This window comes from Bos javanicus, chromosome 15, assembly GCF_032452875.1.
Source record: "Bos javanicus breed banteng chromosome 15, ARS-OSU_banteng_1.0, whole genome shotgun sequence".
Classification (NCBI taxonomy): domain Eukaryota; kingdom Metazoa; phylum Chordata; class Mammalia; order Artiodactyla; family Bovidae; genus Bos; species Bos javanicus.
Window position 1 is genome coordinate 51,765,345 of NC_083882.1, and position 12,569 is coordinate 51,777,913.

General features: G+C 42.4%; 2 protein-coding genes across 7 annotated transcripts in view; one reads left to right on the forward strand and one right to left on the reverse strand.

Annotated features, from left to right (window-relative positions):
- XNDC1N (XRCC1 N-terminal domain containing 1, N-terminal like) overlaps positions 1–3,773 on the reverse strand; it is a 38,443-nt gene extending 34,670 nt beyond the window's left edge. Inside the window, exons 1-2 of one of the 4 annotated variants that reach the window (XM_061380699.1) lie at positions 3,673–3,761; positions 3,143–3,352 (exon numbers count right to left, since the gene is read on the reverse strand). The gene's annotated coding sequence lies outside the window, so the exon portion shown is untranslated. Of the gene's footprint in view, positions 1–3,142; positions 3,651–3,672 lie in introns of those variants that run through there. The other 3 variants (XM_061380701.1, XM_061380700.1, XM_061380698.1) reach the window with 3 other exon arrangements.
- A 25-nt stretch (positions 3,774–3,798) lies between these two features.
- Positions 3,799–12,569, forward strand: part of RNF121 (ring finger protein 121) — an 84,161-nt gene continuing 75,390 nt past the window's right edge. Inside the window, exons 1-2 of one of the 3 annotated variants that reach the window (XM_061380704.1) lie at positions 3,818–3,903; positions 4,794–4,909. Coding sequence is in view for 2 of the 3 variants with exons in the window: in XM_061380703.1 (XP_061236687.1) it covers positions 3,841–3,903 (63 nt within the window). In the remaining variant the exon portion in view is untranslated. Of the gene's footprint in view, positions 3,904–4,793; positions 4,910–12,569 lie in introns of all 3 variants that reach the window. The other 2 variants (XM_061380703.1, XM_061380705.1) reach the window with 2 other exon arrangements.

Consider the following 12,569-nt stretch of genomic DNA (forward strand, 5'->3'; position numbering starts at 1 on the left):
TCAACTAAATAAGGGATACAAGATTCTTGTTTTTTTCCTTCCCATAAAACGAATCCTCTTAGATTAAGTTACTTCTCTACTAGAGATCTTCAAGGGCTTGCTGACATACACAAATCCCTTGCTATATGGTAGGACTAAATAAATTTTAATTCAGTTTGACCCCTCAAAGCATCTACAACATAGATCTGTCCATTTCCTGGTTTATCTCCTACTATTCCTTTCAGCAGAGGATGTTTTACCGTAATTACTTTATTTATTTAATCTTAAAAGTTCATGTGGGAATTTGTATTTTGTCTTTTGCTAAACTTTTTATGGAAAAATTTAAATATATGCGAACACACACACACACACACACATATATTAGTATAATGAACTCTAGTGCATCACCTAGCTTCAACAATTCCTTGGGCAGAGAGAGTTGTTTTAAAGTTGTCGGAATGTCTTTAGATGGGATCTCTCTTCAAATATTTACCTGCCCTTTCACTCACGTTTCTTCACTCACTTGGTCCCTGAAATGAGTCCATGACCTCGATATATTCATGTCATAATGGTCTTGTGTCCTTCCCACCAAAAAACCTTTTCCCACCTCTGAGACTTTGTTCATGCCATTGTCTCTGCTTGGAATGCTCTTTCCTTCTTTAGCTGACAAATCTAATGCATATTTGATGGCCAAATGTCACCTCCACTCTGCTCAGCACTCAAAGTGATAGCTCCCTCCTCTCAATTCTATATTACAATGATCTGCATATGTCTTTTGTCCCTTGACCAACTGTAAGCTCTTGGAAGACAGGCTTCATGTTTGATTTATTTCTGTATCCTCATTAAGAGGGAGAAACATAGTTTCAGATTAACCAGTGTCCGCTGAATGAATGACCATAAAAATTAGGCTCCAAATGGTCAGCCGTCATGGAATGCTCTGAGTGAGGTAGCTGCTGTGACAGCAGTAACCAAAGTCTAATGAATACCATTCTAAAGGTCACAGGTTACATTCAAGATGGTACCAAGGCTTCAAAGAAAGAAGAGGTCAGGGTGAGTCCCGAGTCACCTCCCAGGCCTTTAGATTAACTAAAGCTGATTACTCTCATTCTAGGAACTCACTGAACATTCAACAATTTTTCTTACTCTCTGCTAGATACTGGAGACAGAAAAATAAATAACATAGATAGGGTCTCTGTTTTGGAGAAACTCCTAGTATACACCTGTGATTAGATGGAAAAACTCCACCATCTCTCATAACTAACATACACATCTGACTGAACCAGTCTCAACACTACACTCCAGGCTTGGGGACCCTGAAGCTGTCAATCTTAGATATTTTATTTAGCTAATATTTTGAGGAGGGGGGTGTCTAGCAGGTACCAGACATTGGACTAGGTTACAGAGTGGTGAATAAGACATATACAGTATTTTTTATGAAGATCACTATCTATCAAATTGCTTGTTCTCACAGGATTAAGTGCTTTCTGACTTCACTGCCCTTGCATATGCTGTTGTTCTTGTTTTTTGGCACCAGCTTATTTATCCTGTGTGTACCCACACTGAGCAGTGAGCTCTTTGAGGATATGGATATTTGTCATGCTCATCATCTCCCACACTTCAGAGAGATGCTGGGACACAGTAGGCATAAATAAATAGCCATTGAAAAGAGTACTTCTTAGGTCAATATAATTCAATCAGAATTGCGCAGAAGTTTCTGGCAAACACAACAAACTCATCAACCAATAATGGGCCACAAACTGCTATTGTTTTTAAATTTTAAATACTACAAATCAGCAAGAAAAGGGCAAGCAGTCCAATATAAAACTGGGGAGACAATATAAGCACACAGTTCACATAAGATAAAATCTGAATGACTAATACCCCATATAAAAAAGTGCTCAGCCTCACTGATAATAAGGAAAGTGCAAATACCTGTTCCTCTAAGACTGGAAAAAATAGAAAAGTCTACAATATGAAGGAGTAGCAATAATATGGGGAAATGGGCTCTCTCATAAACACTTCCAGCACATCTTAATTCTGACTAGCTACATTTCAAGAATAGCCACGTGTCCTGGTTTACTTAAACAGTGCAGCTCTAGCTCCTGTGCATAAAAAGATACATGTAATGTTTCTAATAGTAAAAAGCATAAAACTCTAATGTCCACTAGTTGAGGAATGGATGAATGAAATGTTCTGTATCATATGGAATACTATGTAACAGTTAAAAGGAATAAATTAGATGTAAATATATGCAAACATGGATAGACTGCCTCCCCCCAAAATAGAGTGAAAGAATAAGTTATAAAAAAATAACTATATATAGAAAAATAGCATTTAGTTTCTTTACAAAATGAAATGAAACAGTACTTGTACTGCCCACTGAATACACACTGTTTTTTTTTTTTTTTTCCAACAGACTGGGAGAATACACAGCTAATTATAGGACTTGCTTCTAGGGAGAATGAAAGGGTAATGAATCTGATACTAAAGGACACAGATAAATTCCATTTCTGTTTCATATTATCTTTCTTAAAAAATGAGTATGCAAATAGATTATGATGTCAATCGTCAATTGGGGGTGGTGAGTATACGGTGTTTATAATATTCTTTGTACCCAGTTTCACATAATAAATATAATTCCCATTTTAAATAAATGTAGATGGTCCCAAATGAAGTTGACGGTCAATCTAATAAAATGAGCCCACAAGACATCCTAGCCCTATCTATGCTGTGGATTCAGCCGGGACCTCCGGGGGGCAGGGTGAAGTGTAAGCAGGGACCACAGGGTTGCGAGGTGTAGGGTTCAGATGTACAATGTACAAAAAAAACAGGGTGCTGGAAATGAGATAGGAAAACTGTAAGCTGGGGTGCAGCATAGTGAGTAAGATGTGCAGGACGGGAGTAAGGGTAGAAGCTGCGGACGCAGTGTGTGGGCACAGTAAAGAATACGAAGATGTGTGAAGTGGATCCGGAGGCGTGAGAGCCTAAGAAGCAGTTTGGGGGCGGTTTAAGTCCCGCAAGACTCTTCAGCTCTCAGATTCCTGAGTCTAAGCCGCTACTTTCACCGCTTCTCGGAATGCGCTATTCTGTCCACTTCCTTTATGGCCACCCTTCCTCCCTTTTGTCCATTCTCCTCCCCATCGAAAACCCGAATGACCCTCACCCGGGATAATGGACCTCGAAGTGCCACCGCTGCCTTAGATCTTGGACCAAAAAAAAAAAAAAAAATTCTCCCGCCAAATTGGCTCTCTAACCTCCGACTTCTGACCCGAAGCACCACTCTTCCGCCTCCCGAAGCCCAGGAACAGGTTCTGGGGCCTCAAGAAGCCGCTGTTTCCGGAAAATGACTCCCACCAAGGTAAGAAGACACGTGCTATAGACAGAAAAATACATTCGGGTGGTTTATGTATAGTTCACGCATTGCAAATCTCCCTGAGAGAGCGGACTTTAAACTTCCGGGTCAGTTTCTATGCATTCTGGGAAATGTAGTCCGTAGTCTCCACGCTTCCCTCGAGTTGCTCATTGAGGGAGCGTCGCAAAGTAGACAGCTTAGGTGCCCTTCTCTTTGGTTCTACACAGGGGAAAATTGGTGACATATTTGTATGAAAATAATACAAGGCTAATTTCTCATTTCCCAAGATCCCTCCTCCGCCGCCGAAGTTTACAAGTACACGGAACCCACCCCTCCTTAACCTTTAAGTGGGTAGCAGGCAGACGGTCTCTTAGTTGCCTTCGGGTCTCCGCCTGTCTTGGTGCCCCGCCCCCTCTGCCGAAGCTTGTACAGCCGATTGGCTAAAAGCAGTTGAGCGGCGGAAGCAGCTGGCTCGCGCGGGGCCTGCGGGGAGGGGGAGAGCCGTGAAGATGGCGGCAGTGGTGGAGGTGGAGGTTGGAGCCGGTGCTGCCGGGGAACGGGAGCTGGATGAGGTGAGAAGAGTTGAGAGTTGAGGAGAAGAAAGACTCAACCTGAAACTGAAGGGAAGGGAGGGGAGGTATCGGGAGTAGGGGTCCTAGGAGAGACGAGATCCTTAGAGGGAAGGAGCCAACTGGGGAGCTGGTGCGCGGAGAGGGAAATCTGAGGTACCCGGGACTCGGGGACTCGGAGGCAGTCATGGGGTAGAAGATTTGCAGCAACCTCAAGGGTGGAGGTGGGGGACAGAGAGAGAAGCCAGAGGGGTGGGGGTGTTAAGATTTAGGATTATTAGCTAAGGGTCCTGGGGAGGACTGATGGGCTGCCAGGTGGTTTGAGTTAGAGGGGCGTAGACTTCTGTGAGGGAAAGCTGGGTTTTCACTGAGGGAAAGGAAAGGACTGTCTGGGTTTGGAGTCGGGGCGGGGGACGCGGACCAGGAAAGAGTGTTTATCTACCAGTATTACAGGTTTGAGTTATTTTTTATGTTAGAGCGCTTTAAGTTCTAGAACTTTGTACGTAATGTGGGCTCGATAGAGTTTTGGTCAACGAATGATAGAACGAATGGGTGAATGAACGATTGTATAGCGAAATTTATCCATTCACTCACTTAAAAGTTTCAGTATCACCTTTGAGCGAAGCTCAGGGGTAGGTGCTAGGACCTTCCCATAGAAGAACCCAAGGTATGGTGGTGGGAGACGCACAAGAAGTCTTTTCATCGGAGGTAAGACGGTGGCACTGAGAAGAGGGGACCAGTTCAGTTTGGGGTAGGGAAGGCTTCTCCGAGGAGTCGAGTCTTAAAGAATCAGCGATTCTCTCTCTTTCACCCTTTCCCTCTTTCCTGTTAGACTTACGAGTTTTTTGAGAGTGAGCTGTTGAGGGTGTATGTCTCTTTTACCTACGTAACAGGCATTTAACAACGGGTGTATTCAGTGACCAGTGGTCCTTGAAGGAAATCACTAGGAGGAAGGAGACATTGAGTTTGAAGGGAATGAAGGGACAGCGCTGAGAAGCAGAGAGAGAAGGTGAGAAAGGAAAGGGAAAAAATTCCGAGGCCAAAGGTACATTCGTGGCTAGGGGTGCCAGTGGTCTTGCCCATGACAGCATATGGACAGCAGGGAGAAATAGGAGAAAGGGGTTTGATTGTCAGGGATGGAACCAGTGGGATCTCTGAGGGATCAGCTTCTTAGAGGCCTTGGCTGGGTGGGGATTGGGGATGGGGCCCAGAGAAAAGGAGTAGAAGTGGACTTGAGAAGCAAAGCTTGTTGTTTGGTGGTGGGATGACTTGGAGGTTTTGGTTTACCTGATTGGGAACATTAAGATGGGGAGAGGAGACTGAGAAACTGACAAGTAGTCAGAGCAGGGAGAGATTTTTAAACAACTGTTTTAGACCCATATCTTTCAGTCACTAAAAACTAGGAGTGATTGGATACCACTTGGTTGGTGAAGTGGGGTAATTGTGGAAATGACTTCCAAGCCCCTTTCAGCTTTAAGTTTCTGTGATTATGGTTGCCTGTAGTTCAGTGAGATGTATTTGAAAGTGCCTTGGTAAAAGTAAATAATGTGTTTAGGTTATTATACATGCTTTGTTAATCATGTATAATATGATCCTTTGAACCGGGGTGGGGTCGGGGGGAGCTGATACCAGTTACATATACCAGGGTTCATTGAGATAAAGAGCAAACGTTTTGGCAAAGGAGAAAATAACATAAGTTTTGAAGTTAGGTTATTTTTGATTTTTGCTTATCTTCCTTATTGTTTTAAAAACCTAAGTGCTTCTAGTATCATAATTATACTTCCAGAGTGTCATGCCTAGAAGTCAACTTTATATGAAGCACTAGCATTTATCCCAGAAACTTCTGTTCCTTGTTTCATTTAGTAAGAAATAATATAATCTGCTGTCTGGAAATTCTATGTGGACTGGTTCTGTCCTTTTCCTTGTGTGTTTAAGAAAGTAACTCTGGGAAGCAGGAACAGTTTTCCCTTCGAGCTCAAATAAGGAGGGGGAGAGGCAGGGGTATGGTCTGGCTGACCTTAGTTTGTGAGTGAGTTTCTACTAATGCTTCCCCAGCTGTTTTTTAGCATCCTTAACTAGTGAAACAGAAGGTGAAATCCATCCTTTAATTTGTAATTATGGGAATCTTCCATGTATTACGCACTGGGAATTCAAAGATGAGTAAGACAGGATCTTTACCAATTTGTAATGTAGAGAAAAGACATGCAAATGGCCCGCTGCAATACTAGATACTTTTTATAATGGAAGGGTGTAATGGATTCAGTGGGGCGCTAGAGACAAGCACTCAAATCTGCTGAGAGTCATTGAAGTCTTTATGATGGAGATGGGTTGAAGCTGAAAAATGAAAGGTCAGGTTTACAAAGAAGCATGTGGTATCAGAGTTCCTCTCTTTTAACACTTTCTACTTGGTAGAGAGACTACTGTGAAGCTCAGATTATAAAAAAGTAATGGATAACCTAGCTAAGATGCCACTTCTATGGAAAGACTGCATGCTCTGATTTCTTTAGGATATCTGATCTGTTTTCCAGTATCAGATGTCCTTAGCATAAGTAATCTGGAATAGCAGCCATTAGTTTATTCATATTCTTTTCCTTTCCTTTTTTCTTTTTCATTATTACTTTCTATAGTAGTTAAGGTAGTTTAGGTTTCACTTACTGCTTCTCCTGAATAGAAAAGACGGCTTAGGAAAAGAGCTACTAGTAGAAAAGACCACTGTTTATTGAGCCCTTATCATAAACCAGCTCCCGTTTAAAGCCTGCATTATCTCATTTATTATTAACAGCAACCTTGTGAATTAGTTGGTGTTTACTGCATTTTGTAAATGAGACTGAGGCAAGAGAGGCTAAGTGGCATTCCCAGGATTCTAACAGTTCATGATGGGGAAGTGCAGATTCCAGCTAGAGTCTGCCTCTGCTGTGCAGAACTAAGTTTTACACCACCGTGCTATGCTGAGCACCTAGGTTCCATTCTCAAGCCAGACTCATCTTACCAAAGTAAACTACCCCTTTCTTAATCTACAAAGGACCCATCACAAATATGTGAAGCAGCATTTCATTCCTGAGAGGTTCAGAGTGGGGGTTAACTAAAAGAATATTGGTTTTTCTATACAGATCCTTTAGTTTACCAATAATGTGATTCTGCTGAGCCCCTCCCTGGTCATGGGGAGTGACCAGCCCAGTGGCAGTTAGGGAGATAAGCTATGGGTCTAGCCAGCTCAGGCTAGGTATTAAACAGGCTGTGATGACTGGCTAAGTTCTTTCACTTGCTGAACACCATAGGGTGCTTGAGCGTGTTGGGGAGGATAAAGCATGGATACCAGCTTGGAGGCCTGGAAGCTGACTTACTCCTGGAGCCTGTGAGTTCCTTCGTGAAGGGGTAGTGGGCCAGCCATTAGAGGAATTGGAGGCACCATCTTGGCATGGAGACCTGGCTTGGGACCTAAGCTTAAAAAAGCACTTCAGCATCCTATTGGGGCCAGCCTGCCTGCCTGGATAGTTCCTGTGAATTGTGGATGTGTCTGCTCCCAGTAGTTGTCCATCTGCCAAAATGATATGATATCATGTAGATCAGTGAGTAGCTTCCAGATCAAGTTCAAAGCAGCCTACAGCTAACTTATTGTTGCCTTTAGTGCATCATTTACCTCTTCTGGGCCCTGATTTATTCTTGTTAAAAGAAAAGATTGGATTAGATTGGTGGTTTTTAAACCTTAGTCATGAAACCCTTTATTTAAAAAAAAAAAAACTCACTTTGAAGACTCGTAGTCTTTGAAGGGACTCAGAACCCGTTGAGTGTCTCAAACCACACTTTAAAAGCCAGGGAGCTTTCTCTTACTGTCCACTGATTGGGTGACCCTATTTTATGTTCCTTCAGCCTCCTTGTACTTCCTCTAGCCCACATCTACCAAGCATTATTTTAACTGTCTGTGTCTTCCCCACTAGATTGTTGGCTGCCCAAGAGCAGAGTCCAGGTCTGTGTTGCTCGTGGTCACAGTCCCTTCACTCGGTGTGGGGCCTGGCATAAAGCAGGCACCGAACAGTGTTCAACAATTATTATTTTTGAATAGTGGTAATACACTCCTCTCCTTAGTAGTATGTGCTTTTTTAAAAATTGAATGTTTATAGCATCCCTATGAGAATTGAACTGTTGAACTAAATCGTGGCTAAAGCTCTGACATCCAGTGAACCATGTTTCTGATTCCTACCAGGCCTTTGTTTGTGCTGTCCTGTCTGCCTGGAGTACCTTCCCTTTCTCCCTGTGTCTTTCCAAATCTTATGTGTATTTAAGGTCCAAGCCGAAGGCGCTCTTGTCTTGTAGAACTAGTCTGATCTACACTAATACCCTCTTTCCTTGTCTTTCATGGTTTTTCTCTGTATTCATTTATCAGTTCATCAAACTTAATTGTTCCAGGTAGTGTGCTATGCTTGATCATATCATGATGGATAATGTGTGATAACTGCCTTCAAGGAGGTCACAGACTAGCCTGGGTAGAGAGTGATAAGTACAAATTTGTGTCACAGGTGCTGTGTCAGTGGAGTAGGTGCCATAGGTACATCAAGGAGGAAGTGGCAATCTGTATCATATCTTCTTTTCTCAGGCAGACTGTAGATATTCCCATCTGTTGCTTTTTCAAAGTAGCAATCTTGGACTGTTTGTTTTGTTTTTTGTGTTCCCTCCCATGGGTTTCTCCCTGTAGACATTTGATAAATGCTCCTTGTTTCCAGGGATTTTCTTCTCTAGGGAAAATCAAGAGCTTGTTGAAGGATTGAGGCATGTGTGACTGAAGTTTAATCTTGGCTATCTGACCATGTATCTTCAGATTTTTTTTAAAGACTTTTTAAAGACTAATCATTTTAAAATGAGTAGTAGCATAATGTAGTGTGCAAAAAAAAAAAAACTAGTTATAAATGATAGACCTAGGTTTTAGATTAGGAATAGCAGATTTTGTTTTATCTCAGAGACAGCCAGATGATAATAGATGCTTAGAAGACTGTGTTCAGAAGGATTCTAAGGCCAGGGCTCAGCGGGAGAGTGCTGAAGGCAAAATGATACAGTACTTACTATGTGCCAGTTCCTGTGCCAAGTGTTTTCTATGCATTATCTAATTTCATACCACAACTTTACAAGATAGATATTATTATGGCTACATCCATTCTACAGATGTGGAAACTGAGGCACAGAGATTTAAGTAACTTGCCTAATTTGGACAGATGGTAGGTGACAGGTAGGGTTCAAATCCAAGATGACTCCAGCATCTGTGCTCTTAACCACTGTGGGCAGTATGAGTACTATAACTTCCCATGCTGTCCTATGCTAGATATTTCTACTGTGTAAGGGTGGGACTTCATTTACAGAGGTGATTTGACTCGGAATCACACTCTTTGAGACTGAGTTCTCTTTGAAAGTGCTTTTTGTTGCTCAGTTGTGTCTGACTCTGCAATTCCATGGTCTGTGGCACTCCAGGCTTCCCCCGTTCTTCACCATCTCCTGGAGTTTGCTCAGACTCATCTCCGTTGAGTTGGTGATGCCATCCAACCATCTCCTCTTCTGTTGTCTGCTTCTCCTCTTGCCTTCAATCTTTCTCAGCATTAGAGCCTTTTCCAATGAGTCGGCTCTTGGCATCAGGTGGCTAAAGTATTTGGAACTTCAGCATCAGTCCTTGCAGTGTATATTCAGAGTTGATTTCCTTTAGGATTGACTGGTTTGATCTTCTGGCCGTACAAGAGACTCTCAAGAGTCTTCTCCAGCACCACAGTTCAAAAGCGTCAATTCTTTGGTGCCCAGCCTTCTTAATGGTCCGACTTTCACATCCATACATGACTACTGGAAAAACCATAGTTTTGACTATATGGACCTTTGTTGGCAAAGTGATGTCTCTGCTTTTTAGTATACTGTCTAGCTTTGTCATAGCTTTTCTTCCAAAGAGCAAGCATCTTTTGATTTCATGGCTGCAGTCACCATCTGCAGTGATTTTGAAGCCCAAGAAAATAAAGTCAGTTGCTGTTTTCCTATCCATCCTTATATCCTTGGTGCCTGGCATAGAGTATGACTCAATAAATGTTTGAAGATAAGAGCTTATGAGAGATTCCACACCTTAATTCTTCATCTTTGAAATGATAGGTTTGGACCACATGACTTCTAGAGGTCTCCTGCAGCTTTGAAAGTATTTTACTTTGCTTTGTGAGTCCTGTAATTCCTGTTGGGTACTCGGTAAATGGTAGAGAATGACCGAATGAAGGTGTAATTATTATTAATAATCTGTGCTCATAATCTTAGGATAAGAGTAGAAAAAATGGTGATAGGAAAGTTGTAGACAAAAAGGCCTACATATAACCTCCAATACTGTAACCTTTGACTTTCTGTGCAGTCAGAGTCTCATACTCCGGCAGACACCCTGTCTACATGTCTACAGTTTTTCCCATTTGATTTCCCATTACAAACCTCCCACCGCCCCACCTCCCCCAGCTCACTCTTTCTTTTTGAAATTAACCTTTTACTTAATAACTCATCTACTTCCAGAAGGAATTTAAAGTGTCCTCTGGTCAATAAAGAGCTTCCCAGGCAGTACAATGGTAGAGAATCTGCCTGCCCGTGAGGGAGATGTGGAAGATGCAAGAGATATGGGTTTGATCCCTGGGTCTGGAAGATCCCCTGGAGCAGGAAATGGCAACCCACTCCAGTATTCTTGCCTGGAAGAGTCCATGGATAGAGGAGCCTGGCGGGTCCATGGGTCACAAATAATCAGGCACGATGAGCACGTACACATGCTGGTCAATAAGGGAAGGTTGGAGAGAGAATAAGAAAAGATGAAGAGGAATGTTCTAATTTTTTGAATGCAGGAACTGTCTTTCTCATCTCTGCATTCCTCTGCCTTACCCAGTGCTTGGCAATAGCAGACATTGACTATATTTGTTGAATAAATGAGAATGTTTGTAGATGTGGATTCTACTCAGGTTTAAGGAAGTGTTGACTAAATTGCAAAGATGAACTGACATACTGTCTGTCCTGGCCGGGCAGTAATACAATAGCTCCTGACAGTACTGTTTGCTTATAAACTGCTTTTCCAATTTTAATTAATGCCATATTACTGCTCAGCAGTGAGTCATAAGCACAGAATCTGAGGACCTGCTTTTCCTTATTGTGTTGCATTGTTTGTTTCCCCCAGTGAGCAGTGAACTTACTGAGGGGACAGACCATATTATTTTTCACCTCTGTGTTCCCAGCACCTAATCTTTCACAGTAGTTATCGTAGACTAGATATTCAAATGCTTATTGAAGGATCTTAAATCTAATCCATTTACCCATGTCAAACACTCCCCGCAAGTGGTCACCTAGTCTGTGTTTAAACACAAAGAATCCACCTGCCGATGCAGGAGATCTGCGTGGAGAAGATCATCTGGAGGAGGAAATGGCTAGCCACTTCAGTATTCTTGCCTAGGAAATCCCATGGACAGAGGAGCCTGGTGGGCTACAGTCTGTGGGGTCGCAAAAGAGTTGGACACAACTTAGCTCAACTAAGTAACAGTGAAAGGGAGTTTATCATTCTTTGGTCAGCCTCTTCCTTCTTTGATTTCCTCTGTTGCAGTATTCTTCAGATTAGGCTAGAATTCTTATTTCTGTAGCTTCATCTTTTTAGTCCTCTTTTCCTAGATCCTACTTCTTTGCGTCTTTGACCCATGATGGAGGCACATGGCCCTGCAAGAGAATCCTCTGATGAATTTAGGTTCACTCCACTTGGGGTTAATTAGGTTCAGTTCACCTAGGGCTATTGGCCTAAAAGCTTACTCTGTGGAAGTCAACCCAGGATAATCCACCCAGTGTCATTCCTCTTCTCTATTTTATTTCTTTGTGTTTTCCCTTCTTGAAGTCATTTATCTCTCTGCTCCTCAGAGGAAAATCTGTCAGTAAACATAAACTCATTAGTTCCCTCTAAAGTGCAGCTATCCCAAGAGGATGCTGAGTTGTGGCCATGGGGCTTTTGGCCTTGAGCAACTAGGGAGAACCAGTGGGGAAAGGGGAAGCTGGAGGCAGAGAGCATAGCCCTGCAGTGGTCTGTTCCCTCCGCCCTCCTTCCCCCTTCCCAGTAGGATGTTCTCAGTAACTGAGTGTGTCTGTTACTGAGGACGTCTCCAGTGGCGTTCTACTCCCATTTGCCCATAGGATTGAGCCCACCCTCTTGCTGAGCCTGTCATTAAGCTTCCTGTCATTTAGCTCTCTTTCTAATGATAACAAACAATAGCTAAATTTTTTAGTGCATGCTGCATGGCAGGCATTACACCAAGCATTTTACATGCATTAGCTGTTTTAATTCTCTTTTAATACTATTATTGTCTTCACTTTCCAGATGAGTAAAAACTGAGGCATTGCCAAGTAACTTATTCAGGGGTGGATAGCTTGTAAGTAGAACTGGGATTTGAACCCAGCGATGGGATGCCATGATCTCTATTGCTGGTATACTCTATAACATTAATTTACTGTTTTCAAAATTCACTGTATATTTATTAAGCATTTAATTTTGCCAGATACTTTATTTTGTGTTGGGGATTCATAAATGATTAAAGAGGGACTTCCTTGGCAGTCCAGTGGTAAAGACTCCACTCTTCCACTGCAGGGGGCATGGGTTCGATCCTTGGTCAAAGAACTAAGATTCTGCATGCTGCACGTTGTGGCCA